At 26.3% G+C, this 26,667-nt stretch overlaps 6 protein-coding genes across 8 annotated transcripts; 2 read left to right on the top strand and 4 right to left on the bottom strand.

Annotated features, from left to right (window-relative positions):
* The first annotated feature begins 650 nt into the window (after positions 1–650).
* Positions 651–3,658, top strand: LOC118447372 (heparanase). Its single transcript, XM_035879259.2, has 6 exons — positions 651–811; positions 1,158–1,471; positions 1,692–1,935; positions 2,022–2,378; positions 2,455–2,899; positions 3,496–3,658. The coding sequence occupies exons 1-6, from the start codon at positions 727–729 to the stop codon at positions 3,656–3,658; spliced, it is 1,608 nt and encodes a 535-aa protein (XP_035735152.2). The 5' UTR covers positions 651–726.
* LOC118447384 (uncharacterized) lies at positions 3,493–5,908 on the bottom strand. Its single transcript, XM_035879275.2, has 3 exons — positions 5,496–5,908; positions 4,984–5,412; positions 3,493–4,911 (listed from the first exon to the last, which is right to left on the bottom strand). Exons 1-3 carry the CDS (start codon positions 5,778–5,780, stop codon positions 4,387–4,389), a joined length of 1,239 nt encoding a protein of 412 aa, XP_035735168.1. The 5' UTR covers positions 5,781–5,908; the 3' UTR covers positions 3,493–4,386.
* Positions 5,909–6,181: 273 nt separating this feature from the next.
* Positions 6,182–8,628, top strand: LOC118447404 (tektin-3). Its single transcript, XM_035879308.2, has 9 exons — positions 6,182–6,263; positions 6,349–6,503; positions 6,624–6,875; positions 6,955–7,187; positions 7,285–7,394; positions 7,482–7,630; positions 7,707–7,929; positions 8,177–8,331; positions 8,418–8,628. Exons 1-9 carry the CDS (start codon positions 6,213–6,215, stop codon positions 8,626–8,628), a joined length of 1,539 nt encoding a protein of 512 aa, XP_035735201.2. The 5' UTR covers positions 6,182–6,212.
* mino (glycerol-3-phosphate acyltransferase mino) lies at positions 8,611–22,126 on the bottom strand. 3 transcript variants are annotated; one of them, XM_035879218.2, is made up of 13 exons: positions 21,985–22,126; positions 12,911–13,056; positions 12,469–12,641; positions 11,997–12,149; positions 11,523–11,917; positions 11,019–11,442; positions 10,680–10,842; positions 10,416–10,600; positions 10,152–10,335; positions 9,876–10,093; positions 9,724–9,819; positions 9,446–9,638; positions 8,611–9,366 (listed from the first exon to the last, which is right to left on the bottom strand). In XM_035879218.2, the coding sequence occupies exons 2-13, from the start codon at positions 13,044–13,046 to the stop codon at positions 9,179–9,181; spliced, it is 2,508 nt and encodes an 835-aa protein (XP_035735111.2). In that variant the 5' UTR covers positions 13,047–13,056; positions 21,985–22,126; the 3' UTR covers positions 8,611–9,178. The 3 variants fall into 3 exon arrangements, with proteins under 3 accessions (XP_035735111.2, XP_035735110.2, XP_035735109.2); XM_035879217.2 differs by lacking the exon at positions 21,985–22,126 and adding an exon at positions 15,751–15,968 and having other exon boundaries at positions 12,469–12,626; XM_035879216.2 differs by lacking the exon at positions 21,985–22,126 and adding an exon at positions 15,751–15,886.
* Positions 16,023–25,625, bottom strand: Vha55 (V-type proton ATPase subunit Vha55). Its single transcript, XM_035879266.2, has 6 exons — positions 25,425–25,625; positions 24,378–24,844; positions 23,631–24,296; positions 22,640–23,519; positions 21,985–22,193; positions 16,023–16,289 (listed from the first exon to the last, which is right to left on the bottom strand). Exons 1-4 carry the CDS (start codon positions 25,510–25,512, stop codon positions 23,253–23,255), a joined length of 1,488 nt encoding a protein of 495 aa, XP_035735159.1. The 5' UTR covers positions 25,513–25,625; the 3' UTR covers positions 16,023–16,289; positions 21,985–22,193; positions 22,640–23,252.
* On the bottom strand, positions 20,635–21,021 carry LOC146872361 (uncharacterized). The gene has a single exon (XM_085663204.1). The coding sequence runs from the start codon at positions 21,019–21,021 to the stop codon at positions 20,635–20,637; it is 387 nt and encodes a 128-aa protein (XP_085519330.1).
* Positions 25,626–26,667: the final 1,042 nt, after the last annotated feature.

Genomic DNA, 26,667 nt, shown 5'->3' with positions numbered 1-26,667 from the left:
AATATATATATACATATATATATATATATATATATATATATATACATATATATATACATATATATATATACATATATATATATATATATATATATATATATATATATATAATTTAAAGCCTTCAATACCTACACCTCGTATATCAGATGATACAGACTTACAATTTTGGGCAGAGGATGAATTAAGTAATACAGAATCAAAGTATGAATTAGTTGGAAGACAAAAGCGTAGATACAGTTCAGCTTATCGAAATCGTAATAAAACATATATAAAAGTTGATCTTTAATGACAATGTCTTTAATATTTTATTAACAACTTACAATTAGATAAAAAAAATTCAAGGCATCTTTATTTTTTTTTTCTTTTCTCTTTGCTTATAGATTATTAATAATATATAATAATTAAAAATTCAATTACAATTTATTAATATATTTTGATTTATATAAATAAAAAATTGTATATTTCAGGAAAGTTAAAAGCAAGAAATGAAAAAGTTCATTACATGAAACAAGAACATAATGTTACTATCTCGAAGGATAAAAATGAATAATTAATTTAATTCTAGAACAAAAAAAAATTAATCATATTTTAAACAATCGCGGTCGAAAAGAATGATGGCGCTGTGATCGTTTCGTACCATTCATCGTTAACAGTTAATGTAACTGCAAGTCTATTTTTACCGATATAAAGTTTTAATATCTAATACAATTAACAATTATTCTAAGCATGACTATGGCAATGAATTACTTTGCGAGTAACGATTGGAATAAAAATCAATATCAAAATTTAAATGACATACGCACCCATCAAAGTAAGCTTTATATTAATAAATATTTTTACTTAAAAAGTCATTATTTGTAACATCAAATTTCATACTATTCTTTTATATATATATATATATATATATATATATATATACATAAATGATTTATAAAATATAGATTTTTATTATTTTAATTAACAATTATGTTACTTTATTATTAACTTTATTATTAATACTAATTTTACAATGTATTACATTTTATTGAAGATAAAAAGAATGAAATTTTAACATTTGTAATCAATTTTTGGACTTTATTTACAAAGAATATTATATTTATTATATAATTTACAAATAGTATCATTAAATGGAGATAATTTGTAATTAATGATTATAGGCACAACGACAATAACAACACGGACCGTCCTTAACGTTATTGTACTTGGCTTTTGTTCGGCTTTAATAATATTTTCATTTTGGAATTTCAATCAGTATGATAGGGGCAAAGTATCTATATTTTATCTTCATACGAATGAAATACTTACGCGAACGTCTAAAAAATTTTTATCTTTTGGACTCGATACATCCCTACTGAGGAACATGGAAAAACTTCCAATCGCGGACGAAAGATTTATTAATTTGGCGCGACATTTAAATCCTGCATTTATTAGGATTGGAGGAACATCGGCCGATTGTTTATTTTTTAATCAGGTTTGTTTTATTCAATCATTTATTTTTTTTTTTTTTTTTTTTTTTTTTTTTTTTTTTTTTTTTACATAAATTACATTCAAATTATACAATGTATAAACGTATATATATATATATATACACATACACATACACATACACATACACAGGTGTACACACGCGCAATTTATATTTATTTATATTTAAATGTATTAAAATTTAAATATATTCCCAATTAATTCAGACTCATACAACATCTGCACGAATAATAAGTCCCTTCGATGATCAAGATATTAGTAACTTTACTATTACTAATATGGATTTTGAATCGTTATACAAATTTACGATACAATCCCGATTAAGGATGCTTTTTGATTTGAATGTGTTAATTAGATATCCAAATGGTACTTGGGATGATACTAATGCTCAAGATATTATTTTATTTGCAAAAGGATCGAAAATGAATCTAGATTGGCAATTAGGAAATGGTGATATTAATATAAATTTTTATATTCTTTTTTATATAAAACAAAAATGTATAATCGAACGGATCTATTATATTTATAAATTGCAGAACCAAATTCATTTCATCATGTATTTAATAGAACGATAACGGCGGAACAACTTGCAAAAGATTATTATCAACTACGTAATCTATTAAATAAAGTAGGTTACCAAAAAAGCTTTCTTGTTGGACCAGAAGTAAATCATATTGGAGATTCCAATAAAGGTCAATCTTACGCAGAAATATTTTTGGAGAAGGATAAAGATAGTATTAATTATGTTACTTGGCATCAATATTATTTGAATGGACATGAAGCTCAAGTTAACGATTTTATAAATCCTTCAACATTCTATTTTTTGCCAATACAAATTGATAGCATGTTAAAAACTATTAAAAAATCAAGAAAATCCATTTCTATGTGGTTGTGTATGTTGTATTAAAATATTTAATATATCTTAATACCAAATGAGATATAATAAATAATAAATAAAATAATTTACAGCTGAGACTAGTTCAGCATATGGCGGAGGAGCTCCAGGTTTATCGGATAGATATATTGCAGGATTTTTGTGGTTAGATAAATTAGGATACAGTGCTAAAACGGGTATAAATGTCGTTATAAGACAATCCTTATTTGGTGGATATTATGCTATGATTGGACCAGATCTTTTACCAAATCCAGATTGGTGGATTAGTGTGATATACAAACAATTTGTATCTGAGAAAGTATTAAAGATATTATCTCCAAAATCTTCTGAGTACATTAGGATTTATGCACATTGTACACCAAAAGCATCTTTGATAAATCGTGTTCCCGCTATTACTATATACGGAATGAATCTAGATAAATCTTCTGCAAAGATCATAATTCAAGGGATCTTTCATAGGCTAAATAAAAACATAAAAATTTTTCTATATAGTTTAACATCTGATCACCTGACCTCAAGGTATGCATGCAAGATATATTATCTTAATTTAAAAAAATATCAAATTCTCTATATTTGTCCTTTAGATATGGTTTAATAATAATACAATCGATCCTCTATAACTCGAATATTTCTATAATACTAGAATTTTCTTTATCTCTTTTCGCTCTGTTTTCACACAAAACCCCCGCAAGTTTAATAGGAACTTAATTGATTTCTAAACATTGAGTTTATTTTTCTTCGAGTCTTTATAATTAAAATAAAAATATAAACCTATCTACAAGAAAATCTTTGTAAGCTGAACGTTTTCGTTCGTTAAACTTTTCTTAATTGAAAATTTTGGATAAAACAAAACCTTTTCATAATTTTAGCTCTTCCCTTAAGATTCAAGTTACCGAGGTTCGATTGTATTAAATATATTTATTATATGCTCTTTATACAAATGCTAAATTTTAACAATAACGTATGATAATTAAATTAAAAATAAAAATTAAATATTTTTACAATATATATATATATATATACATATATATACTATAGTATAGAAAGAGGTACAATAGTTGCTAGTTCAAATTATATTAATAATATGTTATTAATTATTTATTATTTATTTATAGAAACATAAGAATGAATGGAGAAATATTGAAACTGCAAAATGATGGTAAATTACCGCCTTTCCATCCTATAATTATGAATCCTACCCAAATAATTATTCTACCACCATTTTCAATGGTATTTATGGTAATACATGGAGTTCATGTTCCTGCATGTATTTCATAATATTACAATTTAATGACTTTATTATTATATATACATATATATATTTTACATTTTTCTAATAAAATAAAAGTCATTTATGACAAAGAAAATTGTACAAATAAACAACATTTTACGCTAAAATACTTTATAGATTACTAACAACTTCTTTTTTTTTTTGGAAATTGTAAATTTCAACAAGACATTTATAATTTATTTTACAAGATATTAGACTGTTCATTAATATATGTAACAAAAATATGTAAATATGCGGTCTATGACAAATCTTCAAAAAGTTCACTATCACTGTGCAATATATTTTATATTAGTTGAAACAAGCTATAAATTAAATTTTTTTATTTAATAATTTACAGATCTTTTCTATCTGATATATAATGTGCATATCTATTATATTTTTCAAACATTATTATTCATTATCATTAAAGATATAAATACTGTAAATGATATATTATTATACAAGTGGAATGGTATATAGATTTCTGTAAGATAAATTTCGTTTACATTTTGATTTTGCTAATACTAGATAAATATATGAAACACAGTCCGTATATAATTTTTCATAGACGAAGTTTTGCATAAGAGGATATTATATATTGCCAAAATTGTAAAATCATGCTAAATCATAACAATGTAATAGTACATTATGACACACTTTCATGTTTTTAATATATCCTAACACATTTTTACTTACAATTTATATTATATAAATATCTTATTCATTATATTTAATCTTATTCTTGGGCAGAAATAGTAATAGTTTTACCTTTTGGATCATCAAATCTATCCATAGTACGAATATCAATAATCATTGTGAATGCCCAAATCATAATTGAACCTAATATGGTAGTAACAAAAATTCCTGTCCAGATCGGAATTGTAGTAAAATTAACACAGTCATATGCATCTCCAAATTTCTTTGCATCAATTTGTATTTGCATATTTGGGATTTTTAATATAGTGGTATTTTTTAAAAATATTATCTCGTTTGAGCAATGATAAGAAAAATTAAATGGAAATACTATATCTAATTCAGGCGTTAATACCTCAGGATTCATATTATTTGGTTTATAAGTTATACTTTTTATAGAATAATAACCAGATGATGGATTTTTAATGTTAAATTGAAGGACTACCTCAGATTTTTTAGTATCAATTCCATTAAACATTAAATCTAAATTAATATTTTTAGAAGTTTGATCAAAACTTTCTTTGCACAATGTTACGTTGGTAAAGTTTTTGAAATCCATGTCCTTAGTCTGCAATAAAAGTATTATCATAATTTTTGCTTAATTATTTCAAGTAACAAATAATTGAATGTATAAATTTACCTTTATAAGTGGAAACTGACTTCCATATAAAAGTACTCTTTCTCCTCTGACAATGAACTCATTAGAATTGAAACTGACATTACAACCATTATTGTATGTAGAAACTGGAGCATTTGGACTAGAATCTTTATATGTATCAGAATTATTTTCTACGTTTGCTCTTCTTGTACGTTCAGAACGACTATAACCGCAAGATCTTCCTGTAAGTGCGGCAATTAAATTTGGTGTAGTATCTTTGATATTTCTATATATTTCAGAAATAACATCTAAAGTTGTGATTGGCTTAATTAACAATTGGCCATCCGATAAAGAATCTACATTATCATCATAACTTTGATTATATGATGGAAAATCTTCGAATACAGAAAGGGGAGATTCAACTGCAGATAAATAAGCCAATAGACTTCTGTTTGTCACTTGTCGAAGATCCTTAAATGTCAATCGATCAAAATTAATATATTACAAATTATATTGTACAGTATTAAATTATCAAATTTATCAAAGCCACTAACTTCCTTGTGTTGGGTTAGATCTTCAACACATAAACTATCTTTCACAAAAACAAGAAGTGGTGGTCGTGAATTATCTATTTTACTATTCAAAATTTGATTAAATTCCGCTTGAGAGGTTTTCGAAAGTGGATTGACTGCGCTTGGACGAGAATCAAATTCGGGTGTGATACCCCATAATAATACAGGTACTGCATCGCCCGAAAAAATATTACACCTTGCCGTAAAAATATTACACAATACTATAATTAAAAAAGTTAAAATTAATGTACGACGTGGTACTGTCATGATAATAAATTCTTTTGAAAAAAAAACAAAACAATTTGATTAACACTGTTAAATCCAACGAGCGAGGCGAATACCAACTATCTACGATTCTTAGCAGAAGGCAATCGAGCACCTGACCGGAATCTCGAATCTCGATCATGTGACAAGGGCACGTGATACGTCACACACCCGTTTCCGGATTTCAAACAAAATTACATCATCATTTTATCATAATTTGAAGATATAAGTATTTAATAAGATAATTAATTGTCTTACGAAGTTGATGAACGTTAATTGTACATTATATATTTGCATAACACATACGCACATGTATGCATAAATTAAGAAAGAAGGATATAGAAATGTTTGTCTAATAAATACACTTTTTATATAATATAAAATTTGTTTATAGTATTATTATTATTATATAATTAATTGACTTCGTCAATCATAATGAATAATACGAAGACAGGAAATGAAAAAAAAGAAACTATATTTTATTCTGTATGTATTACCTGTAATTAAATTGCAAGTCATTTTTATTATAATACTTTTATATTGTATTTTATATAAATCATTGTTATTGTAGCAACTTCAACCATGGAGCACGGTGGGAGTACTTCCTTGTATGGAACAAATTGCTGGACCGCCAGTTCCAGTCAGAGTTGGAGAGTTTTACAAAACACCCCGTCCACATCCTTGGCGACCAACATTGGGTTATGAAATTATAGAAGCATCACCCTTGTAAGACGTTATATGTATATATATATATATATATATATGTGTGTGTGTGTGTGTTTATATTATGTTTTTAAAGTAAATAAATGTCTTTTAAAAATTTCTTAAAACTTCCAATATTCTTAGACCTGAGCAACCTATAACAAATCAACTTATGGATCCATGTTATATGCCAGGTGGTATGGCAACAGAAGCCATGAAATTTCCAAATCTAGTAACTGGTTTTGATAGAAATCCTTCTCATGCAGCACGTACTGCATTATATACAAGATATACTCCATATGATTGGGTACAGAATCAAACCAGACTTTATAATGAAGCAAATGCTAATAGAAATTATTCGGAGAACTTACGAAAGGATACTGCACGACTCATGCGGTAAAATAAGAATAAAATAATATAAGTTAATAATGTTTAATGTATGTTATTTATATATTAAATAATGATACTCGTATAGAGAAGCAGATGAAAGGGTACAAGAAGGACAAATGGATACAGGACGTAAATTAGGTGAAAGAATTACGGATACTTCATTTTGGCGAAATGAAGTAAATTCAGAATTGCAAAGATTAATAATTGAAAATGGAAAAATGCAAGATTGTCGTCGGAATTTACAACAAACTATTCAAAATCTTGAAGGACAATTACACATAGCTCAAGAGTGTCTCTATTATCGCGAATCTCGAACAGGTTCATGGTATCACGTCGTCAATGATATTATTTATTTGTATTAATTGATATTTATAATTCTTTTATATTAAATTTCACTTATCTAAAATATCAATAGGTAATGATTTAGTACACGATCAGGCTGAAAATGCGCTTCTTAAAGAAGTTGAAACTGTAAGAAATTGTCAGAAAAATTTAGAACAATTTACAGAAAAATGTATAAACCAAGTACATAATAACAGCTATATTAATGCTTGATGTATCTTATTTTCTATATTTATAAATTAATTGGCATCTCTTATATTTATTTTTTAGCTTTCTGACGGTAGAGCAGTACAAAATCAATTAGAAATCGATATAAGAAATAAAGAAGTTGCGCTTGGCATTGATACTATGTGTCATCAGTTAAACAATTTTAGTCGTGGCTTACAATATTATGGTGGAATTGAAAAATATGATTCTAGGTAGTTATAAAAAAAATTATCTGTATCCTGTATCAATATTTCTTTAAGTCTTATAAATGATTGAATTTTCATTCAGTGTCACAGAAGCCGAGTCATGGGCAGAAGCATCAAATAATACAGTCAAAAAATCCCAATCTGAGAGATTAAAATCTAATCAACTTCGAAATGACATTGAAATTGCTATAAATGGAGTTGGACTGGATATGTGGGAAGCCTGGGGTGAGACTAATAATGCATTAGGCAGAAGAGCAGCAGAGATGCTAGAAGCAAAGGGGAAAGTGCAATCACATTTATACAAAGTAAATTTTATATGGATTTATAAGCAAATCTTGATTATATAAAACTACTTTTTCAATAGTTATATTATTTATGATTGAAATTAAAAATTAATTTATTTTTATTTGAAATAAATAGAGCTCAGTATTTTTAAATCTTTGTTCTAGCATATTTAATGATTATACATTTTTATTACACTGTACTACTTTTATATATGAAATATTTTATTTTTATAATAATTAATAAAATATATATGTTTATGTAATATAGATTCAAGAAGAACTTTTCTATATTGAAAAAAATCTACAATTGATGCAGAAAGCAATTACAGATAAAAGTAATGCTTTAAAAGTTGCACATACACGTCTTGAAGCCAGATCACACAGACCTGAAGCTGAATCATGTAAAGACTATGCTCAATTAAGGTTTGTTATTGTAACTATGAAATATAGTTTTTGACTTATTTTATATTCTAAATATTTCATCATTTTGTTTTATATCATTTTTACAGAATGATCAAAGAAGTAGAAACAATAAATATAATGATACATGATATGAATTTAAAATTACAAACTTTTGAAGCTCAACATCAGCAATTATTGTCTACGAGAGCAAATTTAGAAATAGATTTAAAATCTAAAATAGATGCGTTGTTTATAGATAGAGAAAAGTGTCTGGGTTTAAGACGAAGTTATCCAATGGCATCAGCTATCAAATTTTAATATTTTTATTAGAACTAATTTTTCCTTATTTTCATTATTTATATTTCAATTTTACTCGTATTTTTTGAGTTATTTTGTTTGTTATTTTATTCATAAAAAATAAATCTGAATGAGGTTTAAACAAAATAAAATAATAGTATTTTTATCAATGGAATAATTATAAATTGATATTCAGTAAAACATATTGTAATATTATATTATGAGTTTGACACGCATTTGCTATGATACAGTTGAAAGCTCATGTATGTGTATGTGTGTGTGTGTGTGAGCATGTATATATATATATATATATATATATATATATATATGTGTATATACACATATATCATATAAGCTTCACACAGTAAACCTTGTAACTGTACAAACATATTTCAATAAGAAAGTACGAACTATTAACTTTGTATACATATCGTCATGGAGGATTTTTGACATCTTTTTTATAAATTTACAGAATATCATTTAAAAAGTCTTACAAAATATAGTTCACACCTTAGAAAACCTATATACAATATTTTATATAATTTTATATTGGTAATATGAAAAGAAATCATTATTCTGTACTTCTGGTCCATTTAAATGCTGCTATATCTTGATAAAAGTTTTCTATAGCTACATCTGTATCATAGTCTACTTTTAAATAAAATATTTTAACATTTCCTTGAGGAACACATTCTAAGATATTCAACTTTTCAAAAAGTTTAAAAGAATTCTTAATAGGATCAACACACAAACTTTCAGCTGAAATAATAACATAAGTTTTTTTAATAAATAAAAATTTTCTTATTAAACAAACAGATTTTTATTAAATATTATTTACCGTAATTAATGATGCCATTATCCAAATTCGTTTTTATTTCATTTAAAACTTCATGAAGCAAAACCTTTTCAGATAAAGATCTTCTCACTAATTTTCTCAAAGTATACGCACTCAATGTATATGTATCAATTAAAGGACGTAACATTGAATGTAAAAATTCCATTATATTAATGCTAGCCGGATTTACTTTAAGCTGTAAAATAAAATCAATTATAAGAAAAAATTGATGATCAATAGATTAATAATTTTATGTTAAAACGAAAAAAACATTTCTTCACTTTGTATATAGATCTTCCTGAATAATCATCATTTGAAAAAAAATGAGTAGATCCCAAATAATTTCTGGTCCATAATTGGTCTGACGTATGAATTTCCTGCGATATAATTTTTATTATAATAAAATAGTATCTCAAATTTTATATAAACTTACATCTGAAACAAATATCGATGAAAAATTTCGTATAATATTCGTAGCGACGTTATTAAGTGTGTCACAAGGTTTGCAAAAAATAAATTCATATCTTAATATATCACAAAGTTTAAGTATTTTTTTAAGAAAATCATCTTCGTGAATACTAATTACATCCTCTTTAGAAAGTGTCATTAGATCTTTTTTTTCAGACTTCAATTCAGCATACAAAGCTGTCACTGAAAATATAAGATACATGAGAAAATAATATGAACTTGGGATGAAATATGTTCTTACCTGCAACACTATCCATAATGTAATAAGATATCATAGAATTGCTGTAATATGATAATTCGATTAAATTTGGTAATATCGATACGGGACGAATTACAATGACATTTGATTTGATAAGCTGCCCATCCACAGCTTCTGTTATTTCTTCTTGTTGTTGCTTAACTAATTCTGGGCCCAAGATATTCAACTGAAAATGAGAAATTTACGTATTTCTCTATTCTCATTAACTTATAATTTTCAAAGAAGAAATAATTTTATGTTCCTAACTGCATGATTTATAATGTCAATGGTTTTGCCAGAAAATGCCATATCCACGTTTTTGTTTCTAAATTTTTTTTTGATTACATCAAATGATTTCACCAATTCGTCTAATGTACATCCATCTCTGAATTTATTTAAAAGTAAGAGAGCAACAATATTTGTTGACATAATAGGAGTAGATTGAAAGCAATCTGAAAAGTAAATTAATCATTATTAATCAACCTCGATTAAAATGTTAACAACAGTTTACATATAATCTATTTTACACACCATATACAACATGACGCGCAATGTTATCAACTAATTGACGATGTTCTTCTGCTACGAAATCAGTTCCATATAGAGATGAATTGGACATTGTGTGCTTGAGAATCTTTTTTCCCGTTTGATGTTTTACATTGTTTTGGTTTTTCTGAAACGACTTCAACATTTTCTAGTAACATAAATAAATAAATAAATTTATAAATTTTTAGACATTTGTATATAATATGTTATATAATTTTTATATATAATATGTTATTTATTTGTATATAATTGTATATAATAGTATATAATTTTTAGATTATTATATACAATAGAAAATTATTAGATTTAATATTTTTTGCTTACACTAAGTGAAAATGGTTCACAAAAATTAATTTTGACAATGCCATAATTTCCCATTAATGTAGACCATATAGCTTTCATTGTTGATCCAAATGTTTCCATTTTTTTGGGTTGTCCTAATTGTTCTCTCACAAAATTTCCATCTACTAGACGTTCATAGTTCATTGCAATTGGTACTATTAAAGCATCATCAATTATACCATCCATATAGGCGTCGACAATCACACTTAGGATGCCACCTTTTGGCATACATGGTTTACCAGTTCTTGTTCTACCACCCTCCACGAAGAATTCTATATTATGACCAGCTCGAAGACTTTCTATAATATATGTATGAAGAACAGCACGATAAAGAATATCTTTATGACCTGCAGATGGATCAATACGGCGTTTTATAAAAAAAGCACCTAAACCTCTAAGAAGCCACCTATTGGAAATTTAAATAATTCTTATTTATAAATTATCTTTCATTGACATGCATATACACGTTAGAAAAGAAAAACATACCCAAAAAAAGGAATTCTTAAATTATCACCAGCAGCTATCAATGGATTTCTGATATTATGCATAAGAAGAATAAAACTTATCATAACATAATCCAAATGACTACGATGTAGAGGTAAAAAAATTAAAGGCAAACCAGTATCACTGGCCTTTTTTAATACTTCTATTTGTGGTGGAAAAATAATAGCTGATCGTAAGAAACAAGGTAATAATTTGTAAAGAATCCATGCAGTAATTTTAAGTAGCGTATTACTAATTCTACTTTCCATCTGTAAAAGTATTGTTTTAGCTCTATCTTTAACATTCGTCATGGCCTGCTTTTCACTATAGCCATCATTATTAGCTATTTCCCAAGCAGCTATTTTGAAGATTTCATTTAATTTATCATCATTCAATACCTAAAAAAAATGATATTTATTGTTTCAGAATCAAATCTTTCTTAACAAATTAAAAAGTATATATATTAATATTACTTACTGTCTCCGTTAATTTTGGATAATCATATGTCTTCAATCCGTAAATATAAAAGAAATGACAAAAAAATTTAGAAAACAATCCAGGACCAGAATCTACCGTCAACATATTCACGCCGTATGGCTGTTCATTGCTTTCTTTTCTACATGAAAAATTCTAAAAAGGAATTAATAGAGAACGAATTAATGATGAAATATTTTCAACACAACAATAAATATACAAGGAAATATATATATATATATATATATATATATTATTTAAGAAATTATTTAAATTGCTTTCATTTATATTCAAGTTTTTTGCTTTAAACATGTTTTAATAATATTATGATATTTGTAAACTTAGAGAGAGGGGGAGAGAGAGAGGGGGGGGAGAGAGAGAGAGAGAGAGAAATAACTTGACTATTTTTCAAACATATATACATGCACACATGCGTGCACACACATATGAGGAAAAAGAAAAAACTGTCACCTACCTTAGATGGTTGTATACAACTACTGCAATAAGGTTGTACGAATAAACGTAAACTCTTGTAATAAACTGTCGAATCTTTCTCTATCTTAGCATCGTACAAACTCGAATATTTTAATTCATTCCTCCACTCAAAATCACGTCTCCTTTGATACTCTCGTCCTGCACGTCGAAGATCTTAAACGTAAGTTGTCTTACTTTATAGTTTCTTATTTACAGTTTCTATTTCACAATAAATAAATTAAATTCGATATTTACATTAATCGATTGAAAAAAAAAAAAATTTATTAGAATTATTATTCAATCTTTCCATGTGCGTCAAGTAAGTCGTTTAAAGTTCGTATCTTCTTTTCTCTATTCTTTTTTTTTTTTGCAACTACACTTTTTTACAATACTTCTGCGTTACGAGTTATATGTTTCTGTCAAAATATATATATTTATCATACCGCCTGCAGAAAATGGAGACGAAGTTCCGCTTGATGCTGTTCCGCTTGATGCTGTTCCGCTATTTCTTCTTAAATCCGTCTTGCTATCCCATTTTTCATAAACTTCATGAAGACGCATAAAAAGTACATCTACCATATTTGTAGCTCTGTGAAAGAAAAGAAAAGAAGAGTAAATATTAAAAAATTATTATATAAAATAAAATAAAAAGATATGTAATAAAATAAAAAAAATATATAAAAAAAATAAATTTCTTTTAGCTCATAATATACATAATAAGTATATATATATATATATATATATATATATATATATACATATGTACATGTTATATATATATAGATTGTAAGATGCAGTAGACTTTTCTTAAATCGTTAAAATATCACAATCGTAATCAACAAAAATAAAATGCGTAAACAAGTTCCTATTTGTAATTACAAATAGTCTTGGGAACAATAATCCTTTTTACAATTCACATTTCTTATAAACAAAATCATATTTTCCCATTGTGCAATTAAATCATATTTTCGCGTCAGCCATATTATATGCATTCTTGTTAATAAAATGGTTCATTATATTAGAATTATTTATTATTAAATTCAACCATAGTTTTAAATTGTATATTTAAATATAATACGAATAATTAATTCATATATGAATTTTATTTAAATCTTATTTTATTTTATCGCAATAAAATTATTTGTTAGTTCGTACGCGAAACTTTTAGTGTTATTTTAAGTTTATATATATATATATACATATATACAGATTGTAGATTATGTATTGTGCATTATGATTGTGTATTAACTGTATCTACAGATTCTATGTACACATATATATGTACTTATTATGTATATTATGGGCTAAGAATAATTTATTTTTTTTTAATAGCGTTAGAAATTTATTATCTCGATAAATACGAACATTATTTTTGATAAACAACCATCCGATTTAAAAATCGAAAATATTACGGCATATATTGATTTTTATTTATCGAAGTTGTTATGGATTTAATCAAGATCAGTTCAAAGTTCATTTTTTCTTTTTCCTTTTTTAATTTTTTTTAATTTTTATAATGCCAACATATTCTATATAAAAAAAAAAAAAAGGAAAAAGCCAAATGATTTTCATCTGAAAAATAATTTCGTTATAATTAAACTTTATCCGATATCTTTATTTATCGTCGTTTTACTTATATTTTTTGGATGAACATTCATATGAAATTTTATTATTTTCAAGTATTCTTGCTGTTTTTGAACGTCCCAGTAATGAATATTAAATTACGAATTATTAATTATTATAATGTATTATTACTATTATTATTATTATTATTATTATTATTATTATTATTATTATTGTTGTTGTTATTATTACTATTATTATTATTATTATTATTATTATTATTATTATTATTATTATTATTATTATTATTATTATTATTATTATTATTATTATTATTATCATTATCATTGAATATATACTTCCTTTGTCACGTAGTAACAAGTCATACTATTACTGTAATGCTTAGTAATAATAAATCGTAAAAGTGGGAGAGGAGTTTGGATAATGGGAAGAGGCAGGGTGTCGGCGGAAAAAATAAGAAGAATAAAGAAATAAATAATCGTCGGACATTTCTTATTTAAAATTAATTTCATTAATATTATTGACCATTTTAACGAAATTTTTATAAAATTTAATAAATAAGAATATAAGATTATTCAACGAAGGAATCGCTTTAATATAATTCTTGCTGAATTAATTCTAAAATTGATCATTAATATTTATAAAATTATTTATTAATATTTATAAAATTATTAATATTATGCAGTCCCTAGAAATATATAGGAAGGAGGGAGGGAGGGAGAGAGAGAGAATCCTTGGAATTAAATTATTAACTGAGATGATAATGCGGTTGCAAAGTCGTGAAATCGTCAAATCACAAAAAAGAGTCTCTTGCGCAATGCTTTTTTCTCTTTCTTTTTTTCAATATCGTATGACACTTATATAAATATGATATTATATTTTATTAAATCACTCTAGAACAGAATATAGGATTAATCTTTTTCTTTCTTTTTTCTTTTTTCATTTGACGAATTCAAAAATTTTTTTAGAGAAAATATATTGTGAGCGATATATGTAATAGCGAGAGAGAGAAAGAGAGAGAGAGAGAGAGAGAGAGAGAGAGAGAGAGAGAAAGAGGGAGAAAGAGAAGATAACAATTATCCCGTCCATGTTATATATTGAATAAATGAGAAAAACCATTTTTAAATTAAATAAATCGCAATTCGTATAGGACACTTTGTATTTGTTATGAATAATAAAACATTGATAAGACCGATAAAAGACGCGTAACAATAAACCGTCAAAGTCCATGGAAATAAAGATTACGCGCAGATGATTGTAGAAAGAAAATAAAGGAAAGGAGAAAATAGAGAATACATTACTAACAAACTCTATAATCTTGAATCGAGATATAGAGTTGGTTTCTTATCTTTCTTCTTCTTCTACTATTTTTTCTTCGTTTGGAAATTTTCCCGCGTTTAGTCTTTTTGAGATACAAGAAAAAAAATGAAAAAAAAAAAAAAAAAAAGAAAAAAAAAAAGAAAAAAAGGAAAAAAATGGGGGAGGTAATTGATCACTTTCATTCTCGTTTTTAATTCGAAGGGTTCTCTCACAAAAGGGTTCTTTTTCTTCTTTCAATTATACGACACCGATAATGATTTCTAATTAGTTATAAATCGGAAAAAATCTTTTACCGCATCATCATAACGCGTGGACAGTTTCTTTTTTTTTCTTTTTTTTTTTTACAAATTAATCACACGAAATATCATAATATTATTACCTGGTATTGAAAAAATAGTAAAGCACTCCGCAGAAGACGAAAATCTCGATGAGACCGTCCATTGTTCCGTCGATAATCATCAGGTGGTTCCAAAAGAAAAGGGAGGGAAAAAAAGAAAGAAAGAAAGAAAGAAAGAAAGAAAGAAAGAAAAAAAAAAAAATAAAAGAAAACTGCTACTAGAATTTTTATAAAGAAAGAGAGAGAAAAAAACGGAAACAAAAAAAAAAAAAAAAGAAAAGAAGGAGAAAGTTATTTGTATTTTTATTTTTATAATTTTTCACTTTTCTATTCGTTCGAAAGAACTAATCTTTCTTTTTCTCTCCCTTTATATATATATATATATATATATCTTCTTTATTTATTTTTTTTTCCCCTATGTGAAAAGAACACTTCTTTTTCTGGAATCCAATCCTTCGTTCCTTCGTTCCTTCCTTCCTTCCTTCTGCACGTGGCTTCGGACGAAACTGTTACCACTTATTACTCTCACAATCACAAGGTGAACGAATCAATTCGGCCATTTATCGTGTATATCTGACGAACTGACGTATTACATTTACATATATATATGTAATATGTATATATATATATATATATATGTAATACAATAAAAGATGACAATAGAAAAACGTGTCACACGGAATGATCAAATAAAAGAGAGAGAGAGAGAAAAAAAAAGTCAATGAATTTTTAACATCATCCCCTTCAACCTTCTAAATTTAAATCGATTACTGTTTTTTTTTCTTTTTTTTTCCTTTTTCTTTATTTTTCTGATTTATTTTTTTTCTTTTGCCTTTTTTTTTCTTCTTCTTTTTCTTTTTTTTTTCCTCCTTTTGCTTCACCGATTTTCGCCTTTTTTTTTTCACCAATTTTGCCAATGACACGCGAAGTTTATAAACGAGAAAGATTTGACACGATACTCTATATCCTTCTGACTTTCTCTATCGGTTTGCGTTAAGTAACAACGTTATACGGCCACAACAACCACCACATCACCACCAGCGGCAGTAGCAATACCACCACCACTATCACGATCACCCACCACCACCACCACCACCTCCTCCTCTCGTCGATCCTTCTCCTCGAGAGAGTCCGAGAACAGTTCACTGACTTTTCGATACACGACCGAACGAATGAACGAATGAACGACGAACGAACAAACGAATATACGTAGGTACGTACGTACGATAGAACCCGTGAATGCCCTTCTTCATTTCTGATGGCATTCAATGGAATTCTTTTCTATTACAAAATTTTTCTACATTATCTTCATAACGTATCTTAACTCTTTTTTTTTCTCTTTTATTCTGTTTATCTCTCTTTCTCTCTCTCTCTCTCTCTATCTTTCAATTTCTTATTCACGATAAATACGATTGTTCGGATTCGATATTAATCATTAAAAGTATCCATATTTCTTCTCGATATCTTGTTCTTCTTTTTTTTTTCCTTATATATATATATATATATATATATATATATATATATATATATATTGCATAAATAATTTTATGAATATTGTCTTTGCGGTTTCTTTTTGGATGTGTCTTCTTAAATATATTGATAAACAGTTATTTATATCGATAAACCTTACTCCATTTTAGGTGACTTATTACGGAACGAAGAAAAATGTTTGATAAAATGTTGCTAAATATCGGTGGTGTAATAGTCCCCTTTTATATATATATACACATATATTATTTATAAGAATTATTTATCATTAATGTTTTTCTCTCATTTTATCGTTTAAAAATAAATAAACCTATGTATATATATATATACATATATATATTATATATATATATATGTATGTACTTTCGTGATGTAATTTAACATTTAGTCAGACACATTTATCAATTATTCCGTTTATCTAATTGAATGCGAAAAAAAAAAAAATTATATATTGCGATAGTGAAAGAAAAAAAAAATTATAATAATAATAAAAGAAGAATAAAATGGTTTAGATGATGCAACAAAAAAAAATAAATAAATAAATAAAAGCACGTCCGAAAGAGAGAAAAAAAGGAAAAAGAAAAATAAAACCAGAAAAATTCACAAGGACTTTGATTACGGGGGAAAAAAAAAAAGAAAAAAAAGAGAAGACGAAAAGAAAACAAATATAATAGATTTACGATAAGATTTGAAACGTACGCGACGAGAATCGTTCCGTTACTGCGCTCGGATCTGAAAGCCATACGGCAATCATAGTGAAAGGTTGCGTCGTCATAGTATCATTAAAAAAAACATTCGACATGAGATTCTCATACCATAATTCTCATTGTCATCGTTCCCTCCCGTCCGTCTTACGCGTGTAATATTATTGCAATAAAAGGTTAGCAACGAAAGAAAAAGAAAGAAAGGAAAAAAGAAAAAAAAAAAGAAAAAAAAAGAAAAAAAAAAAGAAAAAAAGAAAAAAAAAGAAAAAAAAAAGAAAAAAAAGGAAAAAAAAAAGAAATAAAGAAAGAAACAAAAAGAAAACAAAAGAAAAAATAACTGCAAATCGAAATGCTTACATTTTGAAAAGATACTGCGCTCGCGCGCCTGCTATCGCTTAGCTTCTCATTGGTCGACGTAACATGGCGTTACTTTCGAACGGCCAATCAACTTTATGATGGCAACGCTACGTGCTATCGCATAATGCAAAACCTTGTGACAGTATAATGAAAAATATATTTAAACGTAGAAATAATTGAGAATTGCTGATAGATAATAATTCTATAAATTATTTCATATTCGCAATTAATGCGATATTGGAAAGAAACATTTTTTTTCTTTAGCGTAAAAAAAAAAAAAAAAAAAAAAAAAAAAAAAAAAAAAAAAAAAAAGAGGTAGAACAAAAAATGAATTTAAATCGAACAAATTCATTTTGCACGATATTTGCAAAAAAAAAAAAGAGAAGATATCTTATTTCGTATTATGTAAAGACCTTCAATTTTCGCACGAAATATATATTTCTCTTTCTCTCTCTCTCTCTCTCTCTCTCTCTGTCTCTCTGTCTCTCTCTCTGTCTCTCTCTCTCTCTCTGTCTCTCTCTCTCTCTGTCTCTCTCTGTCTCTCTCTCTCTTGCGCTCTATACTTAATGTAAGACGATGCGTGCAAATTGCTTCGATTTCTTAATTTCTGTCCTCATTGTCAACGTTACACGAACGTAGACGACGAAAGGTAATTTAAGATAGCGTGGATGGTGTTACGAATTAGGTAGGTAGTGTTCATACATATTTTTGTATATGAGTATGTGTCTACGTATGCTGTACGTACGTACGCGCGCGTTTTGTGTATGTGCACGACTTATAAATTAATCCTATTGAAAGCCATTAGCGTTTTATGCCGGACGTTATTGTGTGTCAATCTGTTAAGAATGTATTAAGATTCTTCATCTGTTCCTCCCCTTCACCCTATTCGTTTGTGATGTATTATATATATATGTATACATATGTGTGTATGTATATATATATATATATAAATATATATGTTTTTATGAGGCAAAATCTTTCTACTATGTTACGTTTTTTCTTTTTCTTATAAATATAATTTTTTTAAAGAAATATTAAAGTTTACTTAATAAATAAATTATAAATATTAAATATATTTATTTTTACATTCTTAAAAATTTATTTTCTTTAAATGACATATTTAGAGATATTTAAATTATTAAGTAATGCTTTATGTTCTTTTGTAATGTAATATATTTGTGTATAACGTATGTTAGAATAGATTACCTCGATAAAAAAAAAAAAGAAAAAAAAGAAAGAAAATCGTGACAACTTTTACCATTTTCTTTGCGGTTGATCGCTATTAGAAAGCGTACGACATGATAACCATGCGTGAATTGTAAATCTAATTATTTGAATATATGATATCAATTAAATGGAAGAAAAACAATTTGATTTGTTTTTAACATTATTATACAATGTAGCATTATGAATTGAAAATTATTAACAGGTGATTAAACTCTTCATCATATAATTTTTTAATTGCATTTAATGAACTAATTCAATGTATAATTTAATGTAAAATAATTCATCATGTAAAATTTTGCAAAATCTACAAACATATATATATATACACACACACACACACTACCACTCATAAGTGTGAACTTTATTCTTTATTCTTTATTCTTATATCTGGTTGAAAAAAATTATGAAATCTTTGGTAAATTTGATTCACTTCGTGTATATTATTTTTTATAATGTTAGAAAATATTTCAATAATAATTGAGTAAATATCTTATCAATATTAATAAAAAATAATGATATATTTTTCTCCTATATATCGTCGTGTTTACGAGTTGTGTTATTCTGGCTATTAAATTTTCCAATATCTCACTTTCAATATTGATCCATTCCACTTCGCAAAAATTTCCAAAGATATTTCTCAGAGACATCCTTGGACTTGTTTTCTAACCTCTATGTCCAAGTGATCCCACAGTTTTTCAATGAGATTTAAATCAGAAGATTGGGATTTTTAATTTCATTATTTTTAAATTAGAATCTTTTTTTAATTGTTTTAAATAAAAAAAAAATTTCATACTACTGAAATAGTTCATACTATTTGTAGCTTTATGTTTTGTGTCGTTGTTCTGTATGAATGTAAAATTATTGTCCAAATAGAATTGCCTGCTTTATCAAAATCTTTAAATAAGTTTCTTTCATTAAAATACCATTGATTTTGATCAAATCTCCCGCTATATTATTGCCAAAATATTCCCATATCATAACAAAATGATACCCTCGATTAATGGTGTGTATCACACAAGCGTGAATTAATTTTTTATTAATTTGCAGACGAACGAAAACAAACCACTTGGACTCAAAACAATTCAAATCTGAATTCATCAGACCACTCATTTAATGTCCAATTTTTATGTCATACTAAAGTCTTTTCTTTTTATTTTATTTCCTCAAACAATGATTTCTTTACGGCAACACGGTCATGAAGAAGATCGTCCCTCTTAAAACTCCTGTTTATCGTTGATACTAAAATCATTGTATTCCTGTACTTATTAACTTTTGCAGCTATTACAAGAGCTATACTTTTTCTATTTCTCTTAGAAATAATTACAATGTGACGATTTTCTGCTTGGGTCCTTTTTCTGGATTTTCCAAATCCTTTTTTGGATGAACAAACTCCTATATAGCATTGTACTTTTGAAAACAATAGCTTGCGCAAGACTTTAATACTACACTTTCCAATTTCTATTATGAAATATTCTTCTTTGGATAATACTATGACTTGCATTTCTATACTTAATTCACTTTTTTTTATTGTACTCATCGTATATTCAAATTAAATTGAACTCGATAGAAATACAATGCAGACGCTATGATTTTATCTGTGATTTTCTTTTTCTTTTTTTTATCCTGAATCATTGGAAATATGTCTTTAAATAATAGCAGACCATATCAGGAAATACAATTCATAAAAAATTAATACAAAAATCGAAGAAAATGAAATAATAAAGTCTTGTAAACCGTTCAAAAGCAAGAAAATATAATTGAACTACAGGAAAAACTTTTATTCATTCAAACAAAAAGAACAATTAAATTTGGCAATTTAATATTATAACATATTAAATATATGTTTATAATAGGATTTATCGAAAAAATATCGATAAACAATAATAATATGCATTATATTTCGTTAATTTTCTATAATTAATAAGTGTCTACAAACTTTTGAACGATAGTGTATATATATATATATTTAAATCCGTTGTATTCTTAAATTGAATATTTTTTCGTGTATGAATAATAAATTTTTTATGCGAATAAATATTTATGTAAAATATAATTCTATATATATATATATATATATAGAATTATATATATATATATAGAATATATATATAATATATATATACCCTATATATCCTATATATATATATATATATATAGGTATTATTTGTTTTAGATTAAACGATTATTTTTAAATTAAAAACAGAATGTTTATTTTTTAAATTTCGTTAAAACATTTCTTTGTATGTTTGACCTTCTGATGACGGACATTTTACTTTTTGTAAACATCATTTTTTTTATTTTCAATAAATTAAAAATATTCATCCATTTTATCGTATGCACGTAAATTAAGTGAAAAGAAAATTTACTTTTTAAAAGATTATAATGTTTAAAAAATTGTCTAATATATATTCATTGTATTATAATCACCTATGCGGTAAAAGAATAACCTACTAGAAAAAAAAATTATCTATGAATAATGGAATATAAATGTTCACTTTACCTTTAGTTAACTTTTATTTTTCTAATGATTTTCTTTCTTATTTTTGTATCACTGAAATATAATGTTCAATAGGTATGAAAATACCTACATACGAAATGTAATCACGTGTACAAAATCATACAATATGCCACCTTGTTTTCTTCGTTTTGAGTTGAAGCTCAACTCGAAATAAGGATGTCCTTACTGAAGTTGCCGCGACAGAAAATTACCTACGAAAATAAAATTGAAATATCATATTCGTCTGCTATTTTATGTTATAATATTAAAAAAAAAAAATAAAAAAAAATATATATATATTTTTATAAATTAAAAAAAATATATATATATTTTTATAAATAAAAAAAAAATATATATATATTTTTATAAATTAAAAAAAAAAAAAAAAATATATATATATATATATATTGAAAACATTATTAAATAAGCTTAATGCAATGTGTAAAAAAAAAATCTTGTTCCTTTTTTGCTAGTTACTTTTTTACTAGGGACTAGTGTATTATTTAGTTCACTATATTTTGTTTGAATTTTTATAAACAAAAAAAAAAATATGATATTAAAGGAAAACATTTTTAAGGTATTTCTTCAATTTTCTATTTTTCACATATACATTTATGAACAATACATTTTTATATTTTACATAACATTGTAGATTTACCTGTACATAGGTACTGTTAAATGTAAGCTTTTTGGAATGGACACAAAGCATTTCAAAATTTCTTATTATAATACAGTGCACACATGTAAAGTATGTTCAAAGATATATTCTTCTGCACTATATCAATACTGAATATTATATATATTACACTTTACAATTAAAATTTTCTGCGAATAAAAATGAACAATCTGAAACAAGATTGCACTTTTATTTTATTTAATTTTTTTTTTTTTTTTTTTTTTTCAAAACTAATTTCTTTCTATATACCAACATATTTCATCTTTATGCCATATAAAGTATTTTCATGCAAAATATAATTTCATATACCATTCTAAAATTGATTCACTAATATTTAAGAATTATGTTAGACTTCTATTAAATATAAGAATACATCTCATATTTCATAATCCAACAAAAACAGTTTTTTTTTATCTATTTTTTTTTTCCTTTTTATGTAATGGCATAAATTATTTTCAATAACATATTATAATTATATATAGTTGTACAACCGAATGAAAAACTGACACTATGTCAGACATATGTATTCTGTTCTTATTGTTTTAGGGTCGGTTACTTAATACACGAGGTGCTTTAAATCATGGATTAATAAAAATTAATGACGAGAATCTCTTGGATAAAATTCAGCAAGAGTACTGGTTGGGATTCTTTTAAGCATTTCCTTAGGGAAAATACGAAGCAATTGCCAACCAATATCCAATGATTCAAAAACTGTACGATTTTCATAACTTCCTTGTGAAATGAAATTCTTTTCAAACTTTGTTAAAAATTCCAAATATAACAAATCATCAGGAGTTAAAGCTTCTTCTCCTACAACTGCTTTCATAGCTTGCACATCTTTTCCAATAGCATAACACGCATACTGAAATATAATTATTAATTTATATATTCTGAAGAAACAAAATCTAATAGCTAAATCAAAAAGATTATTTATATATTCATTTTAATATAATCATATAATTAATACACTTACCAATTGATTTGAAACATCAGAATGATCCTTTCGTGTCATTTCCTCTCCAATAGCAGATTTCATTAGACGAGAAAGTGATGGGAGGACATTTATTGGTGGATAAATTTGTCTGTTATGTAATTGACGATCCACGTATATTTGTCCTTCAGTAATATATCCAGTCAAATCAGGAATAGGATGTGTAATATCATCATTTGGCATAGTAAGAATTGGTATTTGAGTAATAGAACCATTACGTCCTTCAACTCGTCCTGCTCTTTCATAGATGGTCGCCAAATCTGTGTACATGTAACCAGGGAAACCACGTCTACCAGGTACTTCCTCTCGCGCTGCTGATACTTCTCTAAGAGCTTCAGCATATGAAGACATATCAGTGAGAATGACTAGCACGTGTTTTTCACACTGATATGCTAAAAATTCGGCAGTTGTCAAAGCTAATCGTGGTGTAATAATTCTCTCAATAGTAGGATCATTAGCTAAATTTAAGAAAAGACAGACATTCTCCATAGAGCCATTCTCTTCAAAATCTTGTTTGAAGAATCGTGCGGTTTCCATATTTACACCCATAGCTGCGAATACTATGGCAAAGTTATCCTCATGAGAGTCTAAAACTGATTTTCCTGGTACTTTGACAAGACCAGCTTGACGACAGATTTGTGCAGCGATCTATCAAAAATATATTATAAAATGTTAAAATATAAATATTGTATAAATTTGTGTAAATGGTTAAAAAATAAATATCATTACTTCATTATGCGGAAGACCAGCAGCAGAGAAAATAGGAATCTTTTGACCACGAGCAATAGAATTCATAACGTCTATAGCAGAAATTCCAGTTTGTATCATTTCTTCTGGATAAATACGTGACCAAGGATTAATTGGTTGTCCACCAATATCTAAGAAATCTTCAGCGAGAATAGGTGGACCCTTGTCTATTGGCTTTCCAGATCCATTAAATACACGACCCAGCATATCCTCAGACACCGGTGTTCGAAGGATATCACCGGTGAATTCACAATGAGTGTTTCTTGCATCGATTCCAGAAGTACCTTCAAATACTTGTACTACAGCTTTAGAACCAGAAACTTCCAAAACTTGTCCAGATCGTAAGGACCCATCTGACAGTTTTAATTGTACAATTTCAGCATACTTTGGAAATTTAACTTCATCCAATATCACCAATGGTCCATTGACACCAGAAACAGTTCTATAGGCTGAAAATATTATAATTGCCATTTAATAATGACAATTTTAAGTAAGCTTATAAAACATTTTATATCATTGTAATAGATTATTATCATATTAAAATTAACAATTTTTAGGTTAAACGTATTATTCATAAAAGATCGTTCAAATGTAATTAATAAAATATATTGTTCGTATTTCCGTAAAAATATAATATTTACGAATAAATCGAAAAACATCAGTGATATTAAAATATCACAAAGTTCCAAAATTACAGACAACATATAGCTATCTTTAGTCACATGACACGTTAAAAGATTCCGAAAATATAAAAATTTTCGAATTAATATTAATATGATATTTGAATATAATGAAATAATAAAATTAAAATTTATACAGTTAAAGTTATAGTATAATCGAATAAATTATAAATAAATGTAAATAAATTGGGGGAAAAAAAAAAGATAGTTAAAATTTTTGGAATCAGCTGACTTGTTCGTGTAGAATCGATTAAATGCTACGCCCAGTTTATAGTAGATGCTTCGATACGAAAGGATTTAATATCGTAAATTAAAAAAATTTTTATAAACAAATAATTGTCCCACTTACTAAGTCGAGGCTGAGAAACGAAATCTCTAGAAACGGCCAAAACATGTTCTTGAACCGCTTGGCGATTGCCGATAGTTTTCGAATACATTTTTCACTTCAAAAGAAACGTTAATATCTCTGCTTCGTCCTAAATCCACTGAGTAGCAGAAGATACTGCTACTACTACGTCGATAAAAAGAGAGACAGACGTGAGTGTCACGGGATGGAGTGAATTGGAGGGGATGCAGGGGAACATAGAGAGGATCGAAACAGTGCTATTCGTTAAATTTATAATTTATATAGAAAAATTGATAATACATTTGGGAATGTTATAATCGTAAAAAATTTATTTCTCACGGATGATACTATTGTTTCTTTCTTTTTTTTTTTTTTAATTTATAAAGAAAAATTTTACGCCGAAAAAATAAAAGTCATTTTATAACATCGAGTGACAAGGATGAAGAGAAGGCACGTGGGATCACGTGTCACAACTAAGTAACTCATAGTACGTTTTAATTACCGACATTTCGATTTGGCAAAAAGAAAATCGTATCGTTGTAAAAATTATTTCTTTAAAGTAATCAAAAATATATTATCTCGTTGATATTGAGAAAGATAGAAATTTATCAAGAGAGATTATTTTCGTTTCCTTCCTTTTTTTTTTTTTTAGCTCGTTTGTTTTACTTTGTTAAGTTATCGACTGAGCAATGACGATTTTTTAAACGAATTTTCTTTTCTTTTCTTTTTTATAATTTTTTTTGTTCTTTTTTATTTTCTTTTTTGTTTTTGTTTTTTTTTTTTTATTTCTTTTTCTTAAAATTCATACATTATTACCGATAATTTCCTAACAAGAAGTAACAAAAATGTTAAACGTTATATTGAATTTTTAATTAACATATAAAAGCTAATATCGTATATATCAAATCAATTGGTGCATATATTGACATATATGTATATATATATATATATATATATCATATACATCATATGCATAACCATATATGTGTGTGTGTGTATATACATATAGTTATACATTCAGAAATAATAAATCGATAAAATTAAAATACGAAAAAGGAGTTATAATATGAAAAAAAGATTTTACTGAGAAATTAAACAAATGATAAAAAAAGAGAAAAGACAGAAAAAAAAGAAGAAGAAGAAAGAAGAAAGAAAGAAAAAAAAAGAAAAAACAAGAAAAGCCTTAATTAATCTCCAAATAAAAGTTTGACGATTCGAATAAAAATTTCAAATGTTGCACGGGGTA

The sequence above is a fragment of the Vespa mandarinia genome, chromosome 20 (genome assembly GCF_050613455.1).
Source record: "Vespa mandarinia isolate Hongniang chromosome 20, ASM5061345v1, whole genome shotgun sequence".
In the NCBI taxonomy this organism is placed as follows: Eukaryota; Metazoa; Arthropoda; class Insecta; order Hymenoptera; family Vespidae; genus Vespa; species Vespa mandarinia.
Note: the sequence above shows the minus strand (reverse complement) of the source record. Positions and strands in the feature narration are given on the sequence as shown.

Bases quoted from the DNA above. Each gene is read 5' to 3' on its own strand.
- LOC118447384 (XM_035879275.2), bottom strand. From the start codon at position 5,780: ATGACAGTACCACGTCGTACATTAATTTTAACTTTTTTAATTATAGTA. The intron at 5,413-5,495 runs GTTAGTGGCTTT...TTGACATTTAAG, and splicing joins ATCTAACCCAACACAAGGAA to GATCTTCGACAAGTGACAAA. The intron at 4,912-4,983 runs GTAAATTTATAC...CTTTTATTGCAG, and splicing joins GTCAGTTTCCACTTATAAAG to ACTAAGGACATGGATTTCAA.
- LOC118447404 (XM_035879308.2), top strand. From the start codon at position 6,213: ATGAATAATACGAAGACAGGAAATGAAAAAAAAGAAACTATATTTTAT. The intron at 6,876-6,954 runs GTAAAATAAGAA...ATACTCGTATAG, and splicing joins GATACTGCACGACTCATGCG to AGAAGCAGATGAAAGGGTAC. The intron at 7,395-7,481 runs GTACATAATAAC...TTTATTTTTTAG, and splicing joins CAGAAAAATGTATAAACCAA to CTTTCTGACGGTAGAGCAGT.
- LOC118447372 (XM_035879259.2), top strand. From the start codon at position 727: ATGACTATGGCAATGAATTACTTTGCGAGTAACGATTGGAATAAAAAT. The intron at 2,379-2,454 runs GTATGTTGTATT...AATAATTTACAG, and splicing joins ATCCATTTCTATGTGGTTGT to CTGAGACTAGTTCAGCATAT. The intron at 2,900-3,495 runs GTATGCATGCAA...ATTTATTTATAG, and splicing joins TCTGATCACCTGACCTCAAG to AAACATAAGAATGAATGGAG.
- LOC146872361 (XM_085663204.1), bottom strand. From the start codon at position 21,021: ATGAGTACAATAAAAAAAAGTGAATTAAGTATAGAAATGCAAGTCATA.
- Vha55 (XM_035879266.2), bottom strand. From the start codon at position 25,512: ATGTATTCGAAAACTATCGGCAATCGCCAAGCGGTTCAAGAACATGTT. The intron at 24,845-25,424 runs GTAAGTGGGACA...TAATATTTTCAG, and splicing joins CGTTTCTCAGCCTCGACTTA to CCTATAGAACTGTTTCTGGT. The intron at 24,297-24,377 runs GTAATGATATTT...TATTTTTGATAG, and splicing joins CTGGTCTTCCGCATAATGAA to ATCGCTGCACAAATCTGTCG.
- mino (XM_035879216.2), bottom strand. From the start codon at position 15,830: ATGATTATCGACGGAACAATGGACGGTCTCATCGAGATTTTCGTCTTC. The intron at 11,443-11,522 runs GTATGTTTTTCT...AATTTCCAATAG, and splicing joins TTAAGAATTCCTTTTTTTGG to GTGGCTTCTTAGAGGTTTAG. The intron at 9,820-9,875 runs GTAAGTTTATAT...ATTATATCGCAG, and splicing joins CATCGATATTTGTTTCAGAT to GAAATTCATACGTCAGACCA.